Raw genomic sequence first — 22848 nt, 5'->3', positions numbered from 1 at the left:
ATTGCAAAAGGGAGATACCTAACTATAAAAAGACAATCTAGTTTTAACCCAAAGTATTTTTAGAAAAGGCCCTTACTGTGATAAAGAGATAAAATTCTCCCCAGACAGATTCACCTGTCATTGCTTTGTGGTATTCAGTTTTGGCTACATCTGATTTACAGGGAACTAGTTGAAGAACTCCATCCACTGATGAAAGAAGCACTGGAACGTAGACCAGAGGTAACACAATCTCTAAGACACACTCCAAAACGTTAAAAAAGATTAAAGCAGTTTCTGAAGAAACACTGTAAAAATATAATTCTGCTAAACAACTGAGTAAAAAAAGCTCGTTCTGTTGTTAAAAAGCTCAGTAATCTGCCAGAGAATGGAGAAGCTTCCATTCCACTTACAATATGGCAGCAGATAATGAATGTTTATACTGATTACGCAGTGTGTAATCAGTATAAACAGCAGCAGTAAACTGACAGAAGCTTTTCCTCCTTTCAGAACAAAAAACGCAGAGAGAGGCGGGATCTCCTCAGGCTGCAGCTACTGAGGATCTTTGAGCTGTTGGCCAGTGCAGGAGTCATCAGTGACAGGTACCACACACATTTCAGCTCCTGAGAAATGTAGTTAGGCTGCCTTAAAAAGCACAATGCAAAGCTTTATGCATGTTATTATAATTTAAAGTGTTAGACAAACAACTTAAAATTTGTATTACACCATAACTATTAGTCATTCAGACAACTCATTTTGGGATGACAGATTGGCATGAAGAAATAAACTAAAAACCAATAATGTGAAATTAAGAAATTTGTAAGACTTGCAGCCACAAATCCAGCAAAAGATTTTTTTAAAGTGTGAGTTAACACTTGAATTTTCTTTTTTATTATTGTTATTTTAATCGTTGCTTGCCCTTTTTATTTAGGCTTTCATATTCGGACACACCCTTCTTTTATTTGTCTCTATTTGTAAGATCTGCTTTCTCTTTCTTTTTCTTTGTCTAAAGCACTAATGGAGCTCTGGAGCGAGATTCCTTGGCACTCGGAGCTTTGTTCCTTGAGTATGTGGATCTAACCCGGATGCTTCTGGAAGCTGAGAATGAGAAAGAGCTGGATGTCCTTAAAGACATCAGAGCTCATTTCAGTGGGATGGTGGCTAATCTTATCCAGTGTATTCCAGGTAAGTCATTGTTTTGCCTCCCAGTGGTTCTCTCTTTCAGTAAAAGTGTGGATTTTAATGATCTTACATCTATGCCTCTAACGCTCTCTCACCTGCGCAGTCCACCACAGGCGCTTCCTCTTTCCTCAGCAGTCGCTCAGACACCACCTCTTCATCCTCTTCAGCCAGTGGGCCGGACCCTTCAGTGTTATGTTTACTCCCCTTGATCGCTACAGTGACCGCAATCACCAGATCACTCGCTATCAGTACTGTGCCCTCAAGGTAAGCAATCCTGAATTTGTGCTCTTTTCCAGACTAATTTCAGAAAAATAAGCAGCACCTTTGCTTTTATGTTCCAGGCCATGTCTGCAGTTTTGTGTTGTGGTCCAGTTTTTGACAATGTGGGTCTGTCCACTGATGGATATCTCTACAAATGGCTGGACAACATCCTGGCCTGTCATGACCTGCGGGTAAACTATTCTGCTGGCTTTGATATAAAGTGTCTGTGCTGTTTTCTATAAATATACCTTAATTAATAAAGTTCTGTTTCCCTTAAGGTGCATCGTCTCGGATGTGAAGTAGTCATACTGCTTTTAGAGCTGAACCCAGACCAAATTAATCTCTTCAACTGGGCTGTGGATCGCTGCTTCACAGGATCTCACCAACTGGCCTCTGGCTGCTTTAAGGCCATCGCTACAGTCTGTGGCAATAGGTCAGTAATCGTTCGTTATATGACCTTCGTTGCTCGTATCAACATCAAACAAAATGTTTAAAGAAGTTATTAAACCTGTTTTCTTTAAACTGTCAAATTATATTATGTTGCTTTATTTATTTTTGTAGCTTACAATGATTATCCATCTGGTAATAGTATCTTGTCATCTTAACAGGAATTATCCATTTGACCTGGTGACTTTGCTCAATCTTGTGCTGTTTAAGGCCTCAGACAGCAACAGGGAGATATATGAAATCTCCATGCTGCTCATGCAGGTAAGGAAGAGTGGGTTTTATTAGTATTCGTATAAATAGGTAAAAAGGAAATGGTTAAAGCTGAAACTTGACAGTAAAGGCTAAATGATGCGTGCAGGTGTTGGAGACCCGACTGTGTGCATACTCTAAGAGGATGGTGGAGCAAAAGCCGGGTAATATTTTGTATGGGACACACGGCCCGCTACCTCCGCTCTACAGCGTCAACCTGTCTCAGCTCTCCATCCAGCTAGCTAGCATGTATCCTGAACTCACACTTCCTCTGTTTTCAGGTAAGTCTTTCATTTTTAATATGCATAATAGTCACAAAGCGCAACAATACACGCTAATCTTAAAAAGGGTTGTGATCATATAATGCAGGAAATTAATCAAATGTTCACAAAAAAACATGTTTATGTTGTAAAAAAAAATTGAATAAAAGCTACATCATAAGTACTGGTCCAGTTGTAAACTGAAACTTTTATTCTCATCCTTTTATGTCCTTCTGTGCTATAATGTTTCAGCAGCAGCAGTGGATAACAAAACAGCAGCGCCAGAGTGTCCTTGACATGGAGTTTATTTTTCAATCTGTGATTATTTGCCTAACTTCCAACATACTGTATGGAAGATGTCTGAAACGGCTCTTAACTTTGTTTTAGCTCTTAAAATGAATCTATTTTCATTTCTTACTTGTAGCTCATAAGGGTGAAATTCATTTCAATATCCAAAACCGAAAAATGCCAAGACAAAAAGTTAGCAAAAAGCAGCTGAGTATGTTTCTCTTGCAATGACATCATTACTTAGCAGAATGTCCACCCTAGTCATAAATATGTCCAGCCCCAATTTTATTCTTCCAGTGAGAAAAAGGGAGTCAGCAGAAATATAATCAGAGAGCAGTACCTTAGAGACCTAACAGACCGGCAACAGACAGGTCAATTCTTTATCGTCCCACTCGGGGACATTTTGTGCGCAGAAACGTTCAAGATAGTCAAGGCAAAACCCTATGCAGAGATGCAACTATTTGGAGAACAACTGCGTTTTTATTTAAGCTTATTTAAGCTTAGGGACATCAGAGGACTTTTTTTTTTTTAACAAAAGACAAAAATTTATAGTAAAAAAAATATCTGTGAAAACTAATGCTTACAAATAACATCTGCGGTCTTCTTGATGGTCTGGCTGTTGACTCCCCAGGAGCCATGCATTTCCTCCCTCAGCTTTGGGTTGTTCCAAGAATACAATTGATTCATAACCTGCCATAACTATTCAACGTATTCATGTTTGAAATGACTTTTTTGGTCATTTTCTGTTTGTCCCCAGATAGCATGCCATCATCCCTCTATCTTTAATTTATTTGCTTGTACAGGATATTTTTTATTTTAATGTTTCAAGATTCTTAGGGTTTAGGGCTCAGATGCATACGTGATCATGTCCTCTGGTTCTTTGTTGAACATCTGGACGCTGGTGAGCATCATGCAACGACCGATTTGATATCCGGCCTTAAAATTCATTTAACACCTTGAAATGGATCATTATTAATTATGTCCAGGTTTAACCTCAAAAGTTTATGATTTTATCTTGTCAGCCCTTCAGTTCACGCAGCTGTTTAGCCTTTTTATCAAAGAATAGAGTATTTTTAACACAATCTTCACTAATTGAAACTTGCAGAAACTGATTATATTCTCTCACATAATGTTTTTGTCATGCAGAGGTGAGCCAACGTTTCCCCACTACACATCCTAATGGCAGACAGATTATGCTGTCCTACCTGCTGCCCTGGCTTAGTAACATTGAGCTGGTGGATACGGGGCTCCTGCCCCCAGCTTCAAGCCCTTGCACGCCTGAGGAAGAAACCCGCAGTCAGACGCAGGGCATGACCCCCAGTCTGAGAGGGAACGGATGGGGATCCTTGCAGGCGACATCCTTGGTACTCAACAACCTCATGTTCATGACCGCTAAGGTACGAGGGTTCTTTGTTTTGTGCAAACATTTACAATTCATCAACAGAATTTATCCCGAGTTATAAGTAGATTTTTGGTGTTTACGTGATCAGTATGGAGATGAAGTTCCTGGACCCGAGATCGAGAATGCCTGGAATGCTCTGGTGTCCAACGAGAGGTGGAGCAACAACCTGCGAATCACTCTGCAGTTTCTTATCAGTCTGTGTGGTGTCAGCAGCGACACCACATTGTTACCGTATGTAAGTAAAATATAAAATCCTACTATTTGACAAAACCTTTTGAAGGGACTCCTATCCAGCTTGGAAAAGTATGGAGATAGATGGAATTTTGTTTTCATATTTATTTGGTCTGAATAAATATGGAAGAAGAAAATAAGGTTTTAAAAAATGTAATTATAGTCTTCTATTTATTCCCAGCCTTATATCTACTTCTTTGTTCCCAATGTTTCTTTCTCCCTCATGTCTTTCATTCTTTAATTTCTTCCTTGTTTTCTCACTTTTGTCCTTCATTTCTCCCCCTCAAGTATCCTTCTCTGTATCCTTTCTCTTGTTTCTTCATTCATATCTTCCTCTGTCCTTCAAGTCCTTCATTCTTTTTATGCCTTCTTCTTTTCTTTCTTTCTTTCTTTCTTTCTTTCTTTCTTTCTTTCTTTCTTTCTTTCTTTCTTTCTTTCTTTCTTTGTTTTTCGATTTCTCTCTGTTCTTTTACTTGTTAGTCTATTTTTCTATTAATTTTTTATGCCATTAATTTCTCTCCTTCCCTCTCTCTATGCTCGAAACTGAGCTAAACAAATTAAGCAATCTTTCCAATTCTTATTGTGTTTCAGATTAAAAAAGTTGTGATCTACTTGTGTCGAAACAACACCATCCAGACTATGGAAGAGCTTCTGTTTGAGCTGCAGCAGACTGATCCAGTCAATCCTGTAGTTTTGCACTGTGACAATCCTCCCTTCTATCGCTTTGCTGCCAGCAGCAAAGCCTCGACTTCACAGACAGGTGAACAGATGGATTTTTTGGGGGGGATTTTGTCTGTGTTAACGTGACAGAAAGTCTGTAGATCTGAAATCTATTCTTTATTTGCAGGCACCACGTCCAGCAGCAACACGGTGGTGGCCGGTCAGGAGAACCTACCGGACACAGATGAAAATAAGCTGGTCAGAGAGAATGGAGAGCGGTTAGTTACATTTCCCTGTACTGAGAGTCAAAGCGACTCTAATCTTACTACAAATAGAAAAAACCCACAAATGACAGGACAATGGAGAAACTGAGACTGATTTCCATCTTTAATGTCCTACATTTAGGAGGGCGAGGGCTCACAACAGGCTGGAGTCCCGCTACAGCAACAGCTCTGGAGGTTCCTACGAGGATGAAAAGAGTGAGTTACCTTATGACAGTGACTATTAAAATGTCCAGAATCTAGGTTGTGTCTGGTCTTAAAAAAGCAGGAGGTCATGTGGAAAGAATGTTAAAGAATCTGGAATATTTCTCCTTTTAGTCTAAAATATACACCACTCTAAAGCTTTAAGCAAGTTGTTACTATTCTGGTAAAACTCTCCAGGGTGAGTCAAAAGTAGCTGGTGGGAATTCCCCTCACATTTTCAGACTTCTTTGTCATTTCTTATGTTTGGGAAATATTTTGTTTCTTAAATAAGGTTAATATCTTTATGTGTTTGTTTTGGATGACCTCCATTCAGATTTTTAGTCAAAGAAATATAAAGACATTACCATATTACATTGGGTTTTATGTAGCTATCCAGTGTTTATTAGCTGTCAATATGGTGCATTCACTGCTTACATACAAAGATAATTGATTACCAATCGGGACCTGTCAAACCTTAAATCTCATCTGATCACCTTCCAACCTCTTGGTTCAGATTTACAGCAGCTTAGCATGAAGAGCATACATCAGATAATCTGGTTTAACAGCGTCTTCCAAGCAATTATATTTTAGAAAACTACTGAACCTGCCTCTGGTGGTTGCCTGGAAACCGGTTCCAGCTGCAGTTAAAATAACATATAGTTGATTTATAATGGATTAAGAATGTTTTTTGTTTTTTATCTAATCGTTGGCTGGAATTCTTTCTTATACTTACTTAAAAAAAAAGTACAAAAACATTGTCTCTAAATATAATGCCATCTATGAACATCCTTTAGCTGTAGTAGCTCTTGCAGGACTTTAACACTGTAAAAATGAATGATTCTCAATAGTCCAAGTGCAGAAGGATGAAGTGTCCTTGATTGTATATTTGATCTTTTCTTTTCTAGCTGACCCTCTGCCGCCATACGCTGGATGGCTTCTTGGTGTTTTGGAGACCAACCGGCCTCAGCCCTTACCCATGCCTGTTAACGGGGGCTGCTGGGCCCCTCTGGTAGACTACCTTCCAGAAACCATTACTCCCAGAGGACCTCTGCATAGGTATGCACATGTTGATTGGAATCTCAAACCAGTGGCACAAAAAGTGGGTATGCACTAGATGCGACACATATAGGTGCTGCACTAAAGGAGGCTCCTAAGCAGCGGTGGAAAAATTCTTTCCAGTCAGCATTTTCCGTATTCACCAACTGTTTGTGCTTATATAGCTGATGGGAGCAATAACAGAGGCATGGCCTTCCTTCACCTCTACTCCTGTCCACCACTCACTCAGACACTAGAAGCATTAGACAGAAACCAGATAAACCAGATGTTGTTTATGTAGTTATTATTTAGGAGGATTTGCCATGTTTTGTTTCCCACTTGCCTAAACCTTTTATTACAACACAGTGCAAGAGGTGGGACTGTTTAACTTCGAGAAACTTGAGAATCATAAGCTTCACTTTTGCTTCTTACCAGGTTTTCCTGTTTAATTGTTTCCTGTTCAAAGAGAAGCTTAACAAGTTCCAGCATGAAGCAAGCACACAATCAGTTTTGACCATCAGACTTAATTAGTTTTCACTGAGCAACAAATGCAACTGTCTAAAGTTACTTCCTTGTTTAACCTGTTGACACACATCTCTTTGTGCCAGAAGTGAAACTGTATGGGCTTGTGATTGTCTTTGGGGTTTTTTGCAGTTTTGACTCAACAATTATATTGCTTTATCATGTATGAAAGAGAAATTAAAGACTGCAGAGAGCTACACTAAGTTGCAAAGGTATTCACACGCCTTTTGTATATTTTAGTAGGACTTTTTGTGATGGACCAATACAAAGTAGTGCATTATTATAAGGTGTGAGGAAAATCTGTTTTTTGTTTTTTTTTTTTGGGTGGGGGGAGGTGCGGGGGGTAGGAGGGCTGAGCGAATCTGTCACTAAATAAACAACCAGTTACTGTAGAAGGGTCTATGTTAATAATTATTGTAAGAAAGGTCCAGTCAAAGTCCAATTGAATACAACCTTTTCACATTAAGTCGAATTATCAAGGGGTGTTGCAGACCTTTGTAAGAGTGTTGTGTGTAAAAAGAGAAAAAAAATAAAATGTTCATTTGCTTTGCCCTCATGATTCTTGCCTGTGCGTTGGCCTTTAGGTGCAACATTGCTGTCATCTTTATGACTGAAATGGTGGTGGACCACAGCGTGAGGGAAGACTGGGCTTTGCACCTGCCCCTGTTACTTCACGCCCTCTTCTTAGGTGGGTGTCTGCAATACGCACAGCTTTGACCTGATTTATACAGAACATCTTAAAAGCTTGTAGCTCTTAATTACAGAGTTAAAGGTGGAATGAATGGAACATTGACCTAAAAAGATAAAAAAAATATGTTTCTGATCATTAATATCAGTTTAAAACCAGCAAAACAGTCGTGAGGTGTTATTCCTTATATCAGCTTCTACCATCACTTCATTTCGTCTCCACATAAATTATTAAGCTGTTCTCTAATAGGCGGACAAACACATTCTGTATAAGTATAAAGACAAACCTTAGCTGCCAGGTTTGTCACTGTTAGACCGTCTTCTTAGCGAAATACAAACATCAGATGTTGTCATTTTGTGCTGCCATAGAAAACTAGAATGCACTGCAAAGTTTATGCATTCCTGTATTCATTTATCATTAGCAATAGTCCATGTTTTATATAAAAAAAAGACAGATGAACACTCAGCAGTTAAAAACAAGGCACGTACTTAGGTGGTGTTTTTCAGCTATTTTGCACCATATACCTGATGTTTTCCTAACTGAATGTTTGTTTGTATTTTCAGGTCTTGATCACTACAGACCAGAAGTTTATGAACACAGCAAACGCCTCCTTCTTCACCTCCTTATTGCTCTCTCCTGCAACAACAACTTCCAGGTCTGAACGCATTGTGTTAACAATCCATTTGGATGCCCAAAAGCAAGACTGCTAACTTTATTTCTTTCTGTGTTTGCAGGTAATAGCGTCAGTGCTGATGTTGACGAGGGAAATCACAGACAATAAGACCCTTACTATTAAGTCCAGCTACCACTCAGAGTATCAGCAGTCACGTAAGTAGTAAATGTGATTTTCCTGTGCTGATTACAGTTCTCAATACTTATTTGCAGGGGATAATATTGCTAGCTCACATTTTAACCCTTGTTATCACGTTTCTTTAGAAGCGCCTGACTTCCTGCGAGAGTGGCAGGCATCTCCTGTGGTGGACTCGGGACTCAGTTCCACCTCCAACTCATCCTCTGCCAGTCTGGGTGGTGGGAGCACTGGAGGCAGTGTTGGAAATTTGCCCCTTGTAACTCCAGATGACCTTGAAGATCTGGAAAATGCGCCCAATGAGACGGAAGAGAAAACAAACAAGCTTATCGAGTTCCTCTCCACGAGGTAATGTCACAGAGTCTCTTGCTCATGGGTGCTTTAGAGGAAGTGTGTGAAGAGCATCTTTTTTTTCTGCGCGCCGTGTGCTGTGTACACGTTTAAGTGCTTGTTTAACTTGTGTGTGGTGCTACTGGTGGTGGGTATACAGTGCCTGGAGTACTGTGTTGTTCTTGCTCAGAGCTTTTGGGCCGTTGTGGGCACACGAGGACATCACTCCAAAGAACCCCAACTCCAAGAGCACAGACCAGCTTTCCAACTTCCTACGACATGTTGTCTCTGTCTTCAAGGAGTCCAAGTCTGGTGAGAAACCACTTTTCTTGGTATTAAAACTATAAATACTTTTTGCCATTTAATAAGAGTCAAATATTGAGCTATAATTCTGTGAAAAGTATTTATTTATTTATTTATTTATTTACTTAGTCCAACTAAATGTTTAAAATGATCAAACTAGTTTTAATGCCAAAAATAACCTGAATAAATACAAAAATCAGATTTCAAATGATAATATTTATAACTGGTAAATAGTCATCCAGACCAACCTGGTTTAATGTGATTTTTTTTTTTACAGTGAAACATGAACAACTTGTTTAGAGCTCAATTAGATGTACATCTGAACATCACTTGGAGATGGACCTACTGTTGCTGTCGGTTCATTGTTAGACTAACAAAAGTACGCCTGAATTCGCTTGATTTTTTGCTTTTTGCTAACTTCCTTTTGTCAGACGGATTTTGTTTAATTTGATTCCATAGATCAGGCAGCAATCAGGTGATTATTGAAGCTAAGCTAAGCTTCCAAACAAAGAAAGTTACTTTCTCACATAAGGTCAGGTTGGTTTGGAAATGTATGTTCCTTTAAAGAATTAATTTCTAATTGAGAATTCCCTTTAGTATTTATTCTGGTAAAGTTCCGTGTTTCCATGTATGTTTTTCTTCATCTGTTCATCCATCTCTCTGTTCAGACTTCCACCTGGAGCAGCAGCTGAGTGATGTGGCGTTACAGACAGCTCTGTGCAGCTCCTCGCGTCACTACGCTGGGCGATCCTTCCAGATCTTCAGGGCCCTCAAACAGCCAATCAACAACCACGCCGTCTCTGACCTGGTCTCGCGCCTTGTGGAGGTGGTGGGAGAACATGGGGACGAGGTGCAGGTGAGAGCGAACCTTTTCAGGCTTGAAGCATAAAGCAAGTTTGAGACATAGCCGAGTTATTTATTTAGCTTGTGTGTTTCAGGGCTATGTGATGGAGGTCCTGTTGACGCTGGAGGCTGTAGTGGTGAATCTAGCAGAGTGTCTGAAGAACAGTGATCTCATGGCAGCTCTCACAAGGTAGGATTGTCAATGTTTAACTGCAGTGCACTACAGTGAATAGTACACAGAAGTATCAAATGTAATATTAGATGTGTAAAGGTACACTAAAATTATGTAATGTAACTTTCCTCAGTATAATTTGATAAAGAGAAACATCTTTTTTGTTTGAATTATGTTTTAGATCCTCAAAGAGTGTCTAGGATAGAAGTGATTGAAGATTTGTTTTAACTATTTTCAGTTAATTAAGGAAAATTATATAGCCAATCTTGGATAATTGGTACCAGAATAAAACCACCTAAAGTGTTTAATGATTATGATGGTTATTTTGGATTGGATGAAAATGTTTATATCACTTTGGAGTTGTTTTGATATATAGACAATCGAGTGTGTGAGTGTTCCCTGAATGCACCTTAAAAGTTCAGCTGTTGGGATTTCCCCTATCCTCAGAGGAAATCCTTCTAGGATGTCTGCTGCTGTGTAGGATATTACACTGACTGCAGGATTTGAACCTAAGCTTTGTTTACATTAATTTTAAACTTGTTTCTGGTCAGTAATTAAGCTAAGTTTTGTAAGATGCTCACAATCCTTTGGTCCGATTCTTCCTTTGTTCTCTGTTATTATCGTAGCTCAATAAAATTAAACGTAGCTTTCCTGAAACATAAGACTTTTGTGATAACTCTGTCTGTGTGTGTTCAGCTTCAAAACAAAAATGCTTTTGTTTGATACACATGCATTTTGAGCCAAAGGGGCTGTACCCAAAATTTCTGGTGCATATTCATAAACCGTTGTATCTCTAGTAAGTATTCATATCCCTTAAACCTTCCCATATTGTCGCTTTGCTAGAGAAAACTTCAGTGTATACTTTTTCATTTTTATTTCTAACCAAATCACATGAGCATACATATTTATTCTGAACACTAGGATTTGTAAAGATTTAACCAAATTTTGAGCTAAACAATCTTCTGGCTCAGAGAGATTAAATGCAGTGGGGATACAAACAGTCTTGTTTTTTCGTTGCGTTTTATTTATAGGACATCCTCCCCAGACTTTGTGACGAGTGACAAACTGATGAACAGAAAGAGCACAGGTCAGCTGAACTTCCCTGGCCCTGGGTTTGCTGGTCTCTCATCGCAACGACATCAGCGCTCCTATTCTGTCCCCAAGAAATTTGGCGAGTGTGGTAACGTGTTGAGTGATCCTCCCCGCAGTGCAACTCTGGACCGTATACAGGCAAGACAGACAGATGGTTTTTTAAATCAATCTTCAATAATTAAGTGTAGTACAACTTCCTAATTCTAGTGTCTTTTCAATTGACAGGCTTGCAACAGTCACGGTCTGTTGTCCCGCGTAGCGAGGACCCCAGGGTCCTGCACATCATCGACCAATCGTATTGATCCTAGTGCGCTGTCAGACCCTTCACACGTTTCCCATCCCTCATCGATCCTGGCCACGGTCTTCTGGGTAGCTGTGTCACTCATGGAGTCCGATTTTGAGTTTGAATACCAGATGTCTCTTCGACTTGTTCACAAGCTACTGTCAAAGGTAGATAAGATTGATACAGTTATAAGAACAGGTGAAAGTAAAAGAGTACAACCACTCCTTAATGACTGTTTGTGCTATTCTTTATCATACTGTCAGCTAGAAAAATGTTCTTATAAAACATCCCTGTAAAAGACGTAGCGGGGCGACTATAACACTCTGCACTCTGTCTACAGCCTTATGGTGTGTATAAAAAAGCTTTACCTTAGGAAAGCTCAGACTGCTTCTTTTGCAGGTGCCCCTGGACAGAGCGGAGAACCGTGAAAGACTGGAAAAGCTGCAGGCTCAGTTGAGATGGAGTGGGTTCTCTGGCATTCAGCAGCTTTTGCTGAAAGGTTTTACCTCCCAGACGACATCTGACCTGACTTTACAACTGTTCTGCCAGCTCACGCCGGTGTCACGAGTGCCTGTTGTTGATAGCTCACAGTCTATAGGTGAGTGATGATAATCAGCCTTTTTTTTTATCTTCATGTTGTTCTGTGGATAGCAGCAGACTCTGGTCTTATAGAGAGTCATCACTCTCTATAAGACCAGATCCTACACGCAGCAGGGTTAAAGATGTACATTTGATGTACTGCACAACTCTCTGTCTTGCATTTTTCATTTTCTAAAGGTAAGAACAGCAGGAGAAAATGCTTTTCAGATGTTTTTAGACTCTCTCCAAATTCAGAAGTTTACATATTTATCTTGTTTAAAAAAAAACATGAAATCATCTTTTGGGCTTTTCCAAATTGTGTGAAGAAAAAGGAAATATTAGTGTGTGTAAACTTCTTAATTAGAAGAAATTTTAAAAAAATCTTCTAATAAGTTGTCCAGCTGCTCTAAAACCGTAAATGTTTAGTCTGATTACATCAGAGACAATGAGAAAAAGGGTTATGTGTCTTTTTATGCCATACATGCAAATATGTAACTTAATTTGATTCTATGGACTGAAATCCAGCTTCTTGTCTGTCTGCAGGTTTTCCTCTGAACGTGTTGTGTCTGTTGCCTCACCTCGTCCAGAACTTCAGCCATCCAACACAGTTTTGTAAGGAGAGCGCTGAGAGGATTGCACAGGTGATTTTAACTTTTCACTGCTTTTAGCCTATTTTATTTGTGCTGTCGTGCTGTATGTTTCCTCGATGATTTTACTGGAAATGACATGAAGCGGCAAAGATCCCACTTTTTGTGTCTGAAAAAATAAAATGGTTGCAATCTTGATGGTGGATCAGATAAAAATGCAGCTCAACACTGCATCAGTTCTGGCATGGCTCTGTGGTATCTGGCTCTTTCCTTCTAAAACATTTTACTTCACTCAGGTGTGTCTGGAGGAGAAGAACACAAAGCTGTCCCATCTGGCACATGTGATGACTCTCTATAAGACCAGATCCTACACGCGGGACCCTTTCTCATGGGTCAGTGTGGTCTGCCGCTACCTCCACGAGGCGTTCTCCGATATTACACTCAACATGGTCACCTATATGGCTGAGGTAAAAGCTGCCAAAACATCCCTTATTTACCTAGGTCTCCTAATTTTATTCCTAGATTTTTCAACTACTTGGAGGTTAAGTAAGCGGAAATCTGAGTAAAGATGCCATTCGGCTGCTACTTTGCTGAGGTTTTTTGCATTTCGTTTTTATGAAAGGACACTGAGTCACTGTGACACTCCTTTTAATCAGGAATTCTGCAGCTGCTTTTCACTTACTAAAATATCTGCCTCTACATGTCTCAGCTGCTAGATAAGGGCATCCCCAACATGCAGCTGCCTCTCCTTCAGATCATCTACTGTCTGCTCAGTCACATGGACCTCACAGCTGTTCAAGTCAAACAGTTCAATGGTGATGTCATGAAAACAATCGAAAAGTTTGTCCATGTAAGTAGTTAATTCCTCAATGTTATTTTTATTTTTAATAGAGTTAAGTGATGTTAAAGAGTCTCCTGCGTTCTATTTATGCTGTTTAATGTGTCATTTCATAGACGGTACACTGGAAGGATGCTTTGAACATCCTAAAACTGGTGGTTTCACGTTCTGCCAGTCTAGTACACCCGTCGTATATCCACTCTCAAGGAGATCTTTCCAATCTTGAGGTCAGCAGAGTGTGGGATGGTTCAGCTAAGGCTCTGCCGGGGAAAACCCTGGATTTCACGTTTGACATCTCTGAGGTGAGCACGAAGCCCTTCTTAAGCTCTTTATTATTTCTACCACTTACTTGCTCTTCCTATATTATATTTAATATAAATTCTCCCTGCTATTATGAGGTTAATTAAGACAATATAGAAACATATGAAAAAGCATAAAACAAGCTAAGCAAAGCAGGACAGGACAGATGCCTTTAACATAAACAGATTCGGACACAAAAGCATCATGGCAGAAGGAGAGAAGGAGGAAATAAAAATGCTACTTAAACTACTGCATGACTTATAGCTGGCTTTGTGTTGCTCTCGCAGACACCAGTTATCGGGCGTCGCTTTGATGGGCTCCAGGGATCTGGGGGCAGAGAGGGGAAGGCCAGAGCGATGGCTGTAACACGAAGCACCTCCTCCACCTCCTCTGGATCAAATTCCAACACCATCCTGGTGCCTGTCAGCTGGAGGCGTCCACAATCTTCTCAGGTAGTTTAACACCCTGAAGGTGGCTCCTTGTTTCTTACCTTCATGTGGGTGTTTGCGTGTTTTAAAATAGTTTTGACATTATTCTCCTATGGTTTATGTGTTTAAAATGTACAGCAAGCTACTGTGTAGGAACAGAGTAAGCTTACTTTTTTCACTTTACTTTTTCTACTTTTCTGATCTTTTTGAAGGTAAACATTCAATGTGCAACACACAATGAGTGCACCATGTGGTGAACCAGTTTTTACATATTTAAATGGAAAATAATTCAGACTAGCCTGTCTTGGAGCCAAATTAAAGCATTTAGCATGCCAAAATAAGTACATCTTCACCAAAATAAGTACATCCTCACCAAAATAAGTACATCCTCACCAAAATAAGTACATCCTCACCAAAATAAGTACATCTGAAGAGTGTTTGCATATCATGTCACAAAAATAAACAATTTTATTATCAGACCATATCTGGAGTATTTAAGTTGTGGCTATGTAAATTCATCTAGGTTTTTATAGGTCATTACAAAACCCTGAATGATGTCTACAAAGAATGGATTAGCCTGTCTTAGCCAGAGATTAAATTGCACAGGCTAAAGATTCTGATATGCAGAACGAAAAGGATGCAGTGTTGTTCTGGGTTTTTTTTAAAAGCCACTTATCTTCATACATGAGTAAAATTTAGGACAGATCATGCAGTAATGCAGGTGGGGTATAAAATGTAGTTACTGCACACTGATCTTTCACAGTTCCTTGTTGTCTTTCTTCTTTGAACTACAATGTTTTGGCCTTGCTATAAGTTTTCTACTGTATTTCATTTGATAAATTATCTAATTGATAAATAAATTATCTGTATTTCATATCTATCTAATTTATCAAATAAAATAGTTTTTAAAATTGTGATCAAAACAAATGTGTACTCATTTTTAGATGCTAAACATGACAAATAAATTTAATGATTATAGTTTTCTAAAAGAATACAGTTCCTTGTATATAAAATGAATGATAATGGAAGCATAATGCTATTTAGTTTCTTGTTAAACATTTTTATTCATTGCTGTTTTGCCCCACACAGAAAAGAACCAGAGAGAAGCTGGTAAACGTCTTGTCTCTGTGCGGACAAGAAGTGGGACTTACCAAGAACCCATCCGTAAGCTACTTATTAACATTATCATACAAGTATTACAAGTATTTCCTGTTTACCCAGTATAACAAAATCATTTTTCTCCTAGTTCAGGCTTTTGTGTTTATCCAAAGCCGTCTTCATTAGCTCACAATGCTGACTCTTTATGTTCATTCTGCTCAGGTGATTTTCTCGTCCTGCGGGGACTTGGATATGATGGAGGTGCGGGAGAGCGGCGTTTCCTCAGAGGAGGGCGGCACCAGAGAGGACACCCTGGATGACACTGCCAGCGAACAGCAGTTCAGAGTTTTCAGGGATTTTGATTTCCTGGATGTGGAGCTGGAGGATGGGGAGGTGAGAGAGATTTGACTGAAAACAATTTCCACCACCTGTTCAATTTCTCTTTTTTTTCCCCTGTTTTTTTTTTTTAACTCTATTTGAGTTTTTGTCCTCCTTCAGTGTCTAAAGTGTATTCCTCTGTTGCTCCTTGTCTGTCTCTCTATTTAACTCTGTGTCTTTCTCTCTCCTCCCCTGCTGCCCAGGAGCTTCAGGTAAGTCGCCCCACACTAATCACCTAACACAAGCTTTTATAAGCGCATTGGTGTTGCTGGCTCCCTTTTTCATGCTGAAAATTACTGCTTAATTTTGCTCTCACAGCTTGGTTCTACATTGCTGACATTTTTGCTGTTTTCTCTTGTGGGATAAACTGTAGTACTAAATGCATATTTTGTCCCATTGAGTAACAGTTTCATTTTGCTTTTTATGCTCATAAAGGCAGCAGTTTGACCTGAAAATGAGTTTTGCAGTTGCGTCCTCTCTTCTCCCAATGTGTTTATGTCTGTGTGTGTTTAATCCAGGGTGAGACTGTTGACAACTTCAATTGGGGCGTGCGACGACGGTCTCTGGACAGCACCGAACTGGGAGACCTGCTGGAGGAGAGCCAGCACTCAGGCAGCACCCCGAGTTTGGGCCACGAAGACCCCCACGATTCAGACGAGTCCTCAGAGGAAGAGGAGTCCTCAACAAGCCAGAGCCTCTCCCACTCCCAGCTTGTGTGTAGCCTCAGTTTTTATACTAAATCAATATTCCCATTAGAGCTTTAGAAATATAACCCATATCTTCCTTCTCATTCCAGACCAACCCTTCTCCATCAGAGGAAACCAACCACACTGATTCTCTATCTACTTCTTGCGACATCTCAGCTGAACACCAGCCTTTGAATGCAACAACCCCAGGCCAGGGAGTCCTCAGTGATGATCACGGTGGCCTGCATGTGAGAAGCATTTCAGTTACTTGTTATATTGAAGTTGATGAATGTGTTACTGTGACTTTAAAAACGCTGATTTTCTTTCCTCAGGTGAGACTGTGTGGTGAGGATGAGGACACTCAGGCTCAGGACGATGAGTTCTCTCTGAGCGCTCATGAGCTGCCTCACGGCTCAGACTGTGGCGAGAGCTTTACTCTGGATTTACCAGGCCAGCCTCAGGATCAGCTCTTGAATATTGCCCGTGGTCTCAACCCAAACTACTGCCAGCCACCGCTGGACTTTCTGCCCAGGTAAAGAAATCGAGAAGCAGCTCTGATGTTTTCAAGAACGTTTCTCTAAATGTAAGAAACTTTTTTTTAAGCAATAGTATTAGCTATGACTGCTAGAAATTACTGATCAGGCCATAAATCTGGGAGAAACTTAAAGACAGTTACAAAGTCGGCCTTCTATCACCTGCAAAACATGGATTAAAGGAAAAATGTCCCAGTAAGATATAGAGAAACTCATTTATGTGTTCATCTTTAGTGGAATTGATTACTTGTGACTCAAGAAGTTTTTCATTTGTAAGCTTTCTGACTATGTTTCATTGTTTGAACTCGTCCTTAGGTTTAGATCAAGTCAAACTTGTTTATATCATATTGTTTTTTTCTTCATTTTGTTGAAGCCTACGTGATGATGTAGATGACCTGGAGGACCTTGGGTTTCCACCTCCTCCTTCTCCTTTTTTCTCCGCCATCTTGGCTGCGTTCCAACCGACAGTGTGTGATGATGCCGAGGAGGCGTGGCGTTGTCATGTCAGCCAGCTTGTGACAGATTCTGACGGGTCGTGCGCCGTCTACACTTTTCAAGTCTTCTCGTCTCTCTTTAAGGTAAAACACAGGAAGAACTGGCTGAAAATACTCATTATTGGAGCTATTCTGTCTACTTGACAGAATAGCTGTGACAATTTAGAGATAAGTGTGGCCTTATCTCTAAATTGATTGGTCAAAACACACTGCTTTCTCTGGGTAATACTGAAATTAGGCGTTTTTCAGTGTTTTATCTGCTGATCACCAGTATATCAGCAGATAAAATATTGCAGATACCATATCAGCGTAAAGTAAATCTTTAAAAACTTTTTGCTTTGCAGAACATTCAGGGGAAATTCTGCACCTTGACAAATGATGTCGCTACATACCTTGGTGAGGGACTTAGGGGCATTGGCTCAAAGTTTCTCAAGTCCTCCCAGATGCTGACCACATGCTCAGATTGCCCAACAATCTATATTGACGCTGACACGGTGAGTGAGGTGATGCTTGGTCTGGATCTTCTCATGCTGGCAGCTCTAATGAATGGATTTTACTCTCATGTTCTCCGTCTTCGTTGTTGTACCTTCCAGATTATGTCCTACGGTCTCCTGGAGAAGATGAAGTTCAGTGCTTTGGAGCTGCAGGAGTACCTTGATACGTACAACAGCAGAGAGGAGGCTGCTGTATCGGTAATTCTACCTTTCTTACTCTACATATTTTCTGTTTTTCAATGCAAGTGTGCAATTAAAAACATTTCACCTGCCTCTCTCAGTGGCTGAGGAACTGTAAGGATACGTTTCCTAGATGTCCTGTTGAAAACGTGGTCACCTGCCAACCTGGAGACTCAGAAGAGAAGGTACATTATTCACTGTAAAATACAAACTTTTTGAATTTTCCTGAAAACAGATTGTCTAAATGCCTCAGCCTGTTCTCTTGCTTCTCCACTATGCTGTGGCACTAAGCTGTTTGCCTTATCTGCACGACTAATTCCCTATACCCTGACTTTAGCATTCATGGGGAATACAATGCTTTGCATGTGTTTGATTGATGGTCTGTCTTCTTCTCGCCTCACTCTGACGCCCTAACATGCTCTATCGCTGTGTAGCAAATGGAGTCTCTTGCAGTAAGTTATCTCACAAGTTTCTCTGCTTTACTGAAATAAGCTGCTTAACTTACTTTTCACAAGACTATCAGCTAATTAACTGTGTGCCTGTGTAAATCTATGAAGAATAAGTAAAAATGTGTTTTTATTAATACCAGTTTGTCTGACTTCAGTTTTTCTCATGATTCTTCCAGCAACTGGAGCTTTGCCAGAGGCTCTATAAGCTGCACTTCCAGCTCCTCTTACTGTTCCAGTCCTACTGTTCGCTCATTGGTCAGGTTCACGCAATCAGCTCCGTGCCAGAGGTAAATCACATCAATTCTAACAGAGGAGACGCATAGCAGCTTTTGTACTTGCATTACAAAATGCATGCTGCACATCTCTAGCAGTGTAAAGCTTTAGAAATCTCTGTTTTGCAAACTATCTATAAGCATTCTTTACATTCTCTTGAATGTAAGGCACCGTATGACCTTAAAAAAACCAGCATCCTTAATTCAATTCCTTCTGCCACTTGAGTAGTGATGTCAAGGTTTCAGCACTGGGTCTCACTAGGTTCAGCTTTCCTTCTGTAAGGACGTGAAGCTTACTTAGACACCTAACCTCCTCCTTCCACCCCTCAGCTGCTAAACATGTCTCGAGAGCTCACGGATCTGAAGAGCAGTCTGCAGGCGGCAGAGGCAGCTGTAGCTAGCGACCTGGAGCACAAACACTTGGCCCACACCCACGCACACGCCGCGCAGTTGGCAGCCATGGTCGTCCCTGACTTTCCCACCTCTGAGGTAGCGGTGCAGGCCATACTGGAGTGCCTTAGGAGTCACGAGTTCACCAAGGCTGTGTGCTACATCCACGAGTGCAGGTGAGGGAGGCTCTGAAGATTCAAGAAATGTGATGTAAAAGTTTATAACGAGATTTTCCTGTGACTGTACAATGAAAAAAGACAACAACAATGAAATGCTTAAACTGAAAGTTGACAACGTTGTTCATTATATACCATAAAACACCCCAAATATTATGTAAACACATTCACACAAAGCATGTGTTAGTTGTCTGCTCTCCCCTTGAACCTGTTTGATCTCCTCATCAGGAGGCAGTGGCCCAGCGGCGTGTTTGGCGGCAGCTCAGAGACCGAGGTTCAGACGCTGCTCAACATCTACTTCCGTCACCAGACCCTGGGCCAGACGGGCACCATCGCTCTGGTGGGCTCCCGGCAGGACCTCAGCCTCATCTGCTCCAAGCTGCTGGAGCTCAACGGCGAGATCCGCGACATGATCCGCCGCGCCCAGGGTTACCGGGTCGTCACAACTTACCTCCCCGACTCCAGCGCCTCCGGGACAAGCCTCTGACAGGACCTAAGGGGCCCCCAGCCCCCTTGCTCCCCTCCTTCACCTCCCCCACACATCCAATCATTGAAACCAGCTCCGCCTTCACCATTTCAACCTGCTCTAACAGAGGAGGCTCAGCATCCGCACACATGGCCGCTCCCTCCTCCGATAGCTCTGCTTCCTCGGCTGCACAGCTTCAGACAGACGCCTCACTGCCTGACCCAACAGCAGAACCAGAACCATGTGTAGACGGGGATGTGCTCCTCCCACTGCTGTCCTCACTGTCATCCACTGCAAACTGTGATGTCTCTTTGCATGATTTCCCCAAACCAGGCCAGCGAGATTATACACTGCCGCGCACAAGACAGCCAAGGAGGATTCATTTCAGTGAGAACACAAGCATGTACAGCCCTTTCAGAGTGTATTCATCACACAGGTCTGCTCTGTCAGACAAAACCACAATGTCATCATTTCCACCCAACGTCCTCCCGACTGTGGCGTCAGAGCCGAACTCCCTCACTCGCTCTGAATCAAATGTTATTTTTCAAGGCTCACATCTTCCCCGTTTTCCGCGCTCCCCGTACAAACACCCAGACAGACACGACTCTGCCTCCCATGCTCCATCATCATCATCATCTCTTTCTCCTGCTCCAGCCCTCCCTCCCTGTCCCACAGGCCCCGAGGAGGCCGCAGCATGGGGGTGCTGCTGCTCCCTCAGAGAGGGAGCGACGCCCTTATCTCGCTACCTCGGGAAGGTGGGGCAAGCCGCACTGCCCTTGTTGAAAGTCGGGGAGCTCCTGAATACCGAACCGTCGGATGTCCAGACCTGAAACGTCATTTGATCATTTCTAATCAAAACACCAGATCTTTGCATCTGGAGAAGTGACACACATGAAGATTTTCCTCACACGGGTAAATCTTTAATCTTACTGGAAACTACAGATTGCTGTGTGCTGAAAATGAAAGTCCTGATTTTATTTTCAGAGCTGCATATCGTATAAATGTCAGCCTAGTTTTATTTCTGCTTGGTCTGGACCTGTGAAGGCTTCTAGCTTGGACCTGTTACTTGCCTCAGAGGAACTTGACTGTCCTCCTTCTTCGGTAAGGTGGTGATCTGGTGAAGGCGTCATAAGAAGCAACGAGGAAAATAGCTGTGAGACTCTGTAGCATCACTGGAAAAGTTTCGTATTTTGCACCAAATGAGATGTTTATTAGTTCTTTTTTTAAATGTTAGAAGATTATGTGACTAAGAGAAAAGGAATAACGGCTTTCACTTTTCTCTGAGATGGAAAAGCCAAATGCTGGAGGAGCTGTTTTGAGATCTCCACTGGAAGAAGCTGTGCAATGCATGAGCCCAAATATTCTACTGTACCCCAGAAACAAGCTCCACCTGGGACTGACTGAAGGACTGATGCGGACGCTTGAAGCTGGTTTCCTATTGCTGCTCTGCGTCAGCCAATCAGCTCTTCCTCCGACTACTGTTGCGAACACTGGTGGACTATTTGTGCTGTTCTGTCTGTGGCATGCACTCCTCTCTGGCTAGCTGTAGCATCATTAGCGAGCGTGCGCACTGTATTTCTCACTGTCGTGCTCTGTTATATGTTGTGTTCTTACGCCAGGAGGATGTTGCATGTACATTCAAATATTTCGTCTGTCGGTAAACCTGTTAATTATCGTTAGTGTGGCACAGCCATGGTAGCATTGTTTGTGTATGGTTTGTAGTTGCACATAAGGGAAAAGCTGACATCCAGCTAATATTGTTGATGTTAAAGCAAAACCCAACTGCTTACCGTCATCAGCCCTCGTTTTCCTTTCACTGTACAAATGTCTTGATTCCTATTTATATCCGATCAGCAAGACGGCACTCGTTTGACTTTTATATTGATGTTTGTTCTTTCAGACCCAACTGCCATGCATGCATCTTCAGTGTTCTGTATGGAGTGTTGGAATTATTTATTAACAAAATCATGTTTTATCTGAAAGATACATTTGTGTGAGGTACACATGGGAGCTTCAAGCTCAGGTGGGTGTTTTTTTGTTGTTTTGTTTCCTGTGTGGGAGAACGTGTGTTTGCATGCCATACAAGAAGTTGCACATTTTTAAAAGCTTTTTAGATGAAGACGGTAGTTGTTTTTTCACCGTGTAAATACTTTTACAGCTTTTGTGAACTTGTTTTGAGTTGGAGCTCTGTACAAATTGGTGTCAAAGTAAAGACATATCAAAACTGCTTTTCTGATTGCCAGTCCATCACTGAGACACACAGGACAACACACACCTAAGAAGAATTTGGAGAGACCAATTACCGGTCATGTTTTTGGACTGTGGGAGGAAGCTGTGGTACCCAGAGAGAAGCCATGCATGCGGAGGGATAACATACAAACTCCATGCAGAAAAATCTTGGGGCAGAATTCAAACCCAGGACCTTCTGACAACCCGATCAACTGTGCAGCCTCACATGCAACATCCATACTTCAGATTTAACAGACAGCAGGCACAGTCTTGAAAAATATTACATTATCCAATGTATACTATGAAGTTTTTTTGGAACCACTAATGACAAAACCAATGGTTTAATTTTTCTTTTAAAGTGCCAAATAGTCTATGGTACATTTTCTGTCACACAGTTTGTGTTTATATAGTCTTGCAATGTCTATTCAAGTAAATCTAAAAAATACATTTGGGGAAGAATGTTTTTAGAAAATTATATTGGGTAGCTTAATTCCACAGTAAAATATTTCACTTACAAATAATGAAAACCAAAAATTCAGTGTCTGAGCAATTTTGAATATTGTGAAAAAGTTATAGCAAATTAATGCCACACCTTAATCAGCTCATTAACACACCTGAATGTTTCCTGAGCCTCCAATTGGTCTCAGTCTGTTACTCATTGATGGGGAAAACTCCTGACTGGACAGATGTCCACAAAAGGCCAGTACCAAAGATGTTCAGAGAGCCATAGCCAACCAGTAACAGAAAAGTGAGGATCAGTCTCCAGAGGATTGTC

General features: G+C 41.1%; 1 protein-coding gene across 4 annotated transcripts in view; it reads left to right on the top strand.

Moving 5' to 3' along the window:
* Positions 1–22071, top strand: part of fryb (furry homolog b (Drosophila)) — a 49446-nt gene extending 27375 nt beyond the window's left edge. The window contains exons 25-66 of one of the 4 annotated variants that reach the window (XM_088012714.1): positions 162–219; positions 487–578; positions 989–1161; positions 1262–1422; positions 1500–1610; positions 1698–1852; positions 2028–2127; positions 2225–2396; positions 3810–4060; positions 4154–4300; positions 4888–5056; positions 5144–5234; positions 5362–5435; positions 6326–6476; positions 7562–7665; positions 8229–8320; positions 8400–8493; positions 8602–8821; positions 8994–9115; positions 9775–9962; positions 10045–10139; positions 11153–11351; positions 11439–11663; positions 11896–12094; positions 12619–12716; positions 12959–13129; positions 13372–13512; positions 13617–13802; positions 14088–14252; positions 15318–15392; positions 15549–15719; positions 16223–16417; positions 16501–16638; positions 16723–16922; positions 17297–17501; positions 17762–17911; positions 18011–18109; positions 18193–18276; positions 18526–18543; positions 18717–18827; positions 19143–19378; positions 19607–22071. In XM_088012714.1, coding sequence (XP_087868840.1) covers positions 162–219; positions 487–578; positions 989–1161; positions 1262–1422; positions 1500–1610; positions 1698–1852; positions 2028–2127; positions 2225–2396; positions 3810–4060; positions 4154–4300; positions 4888–5056; positions 5144–5234; positions 5362–5435; positions 6326–6476; positions 7562–7665; positions 8229–8320; positions 8400–8493; positions 8602–8821; positions 8994–9115; positions 9775–9962; positions 10045–10139; positions 11153–11351; positions 11439–11663; positions 11896–12094; positions 12619–12716; positions 12959–13129; positions 13372–13512; positions 13617–13802; positions 14088–14252; positions 15318–15392; positions 15549–15719; positions 16223–16417; positions 16501–16638; positions 16723–16922; positions 17297–17501; positions 17762–17911; positions 18011–18109; positions 18193–18276; positions 18526–18543; positions 18717–18827; positions 19143–19378; positions 19607–19865 — 6145 coding nt within the window. In that variant the 3' untranslated portion in view covers positions 19866–22071. The other 3 variants (XM_088012713.1, XM_088012715.1, XM_088012716.1) reach the window with 3 other exon arrangements.
* Positions 22072–22848: the final 777 nt, after the last annotated feature.

Source organism: Poecilia mexicana, unplaced genomic scaffold, assembly GCF_051168715.1.
Source record: "Poecilia mexicana isolate PSO_F unplaced genomic scaffold, ASM5116871v1 scaffold_14, whole genome shotgun sequence".
NCBI classification, from domain to species: domain Eukaryota; kingdom Metazoa; phylum Chordata; class Actinopteri; order Cyprinodontiformes; family Poeciliidae; genus Poecilia; species Poecilia mexicana.
Note: the sequence above shows the minus strand (reverse complement) of the source record. Positions and strands in the feature narration are given on the sequence as shown.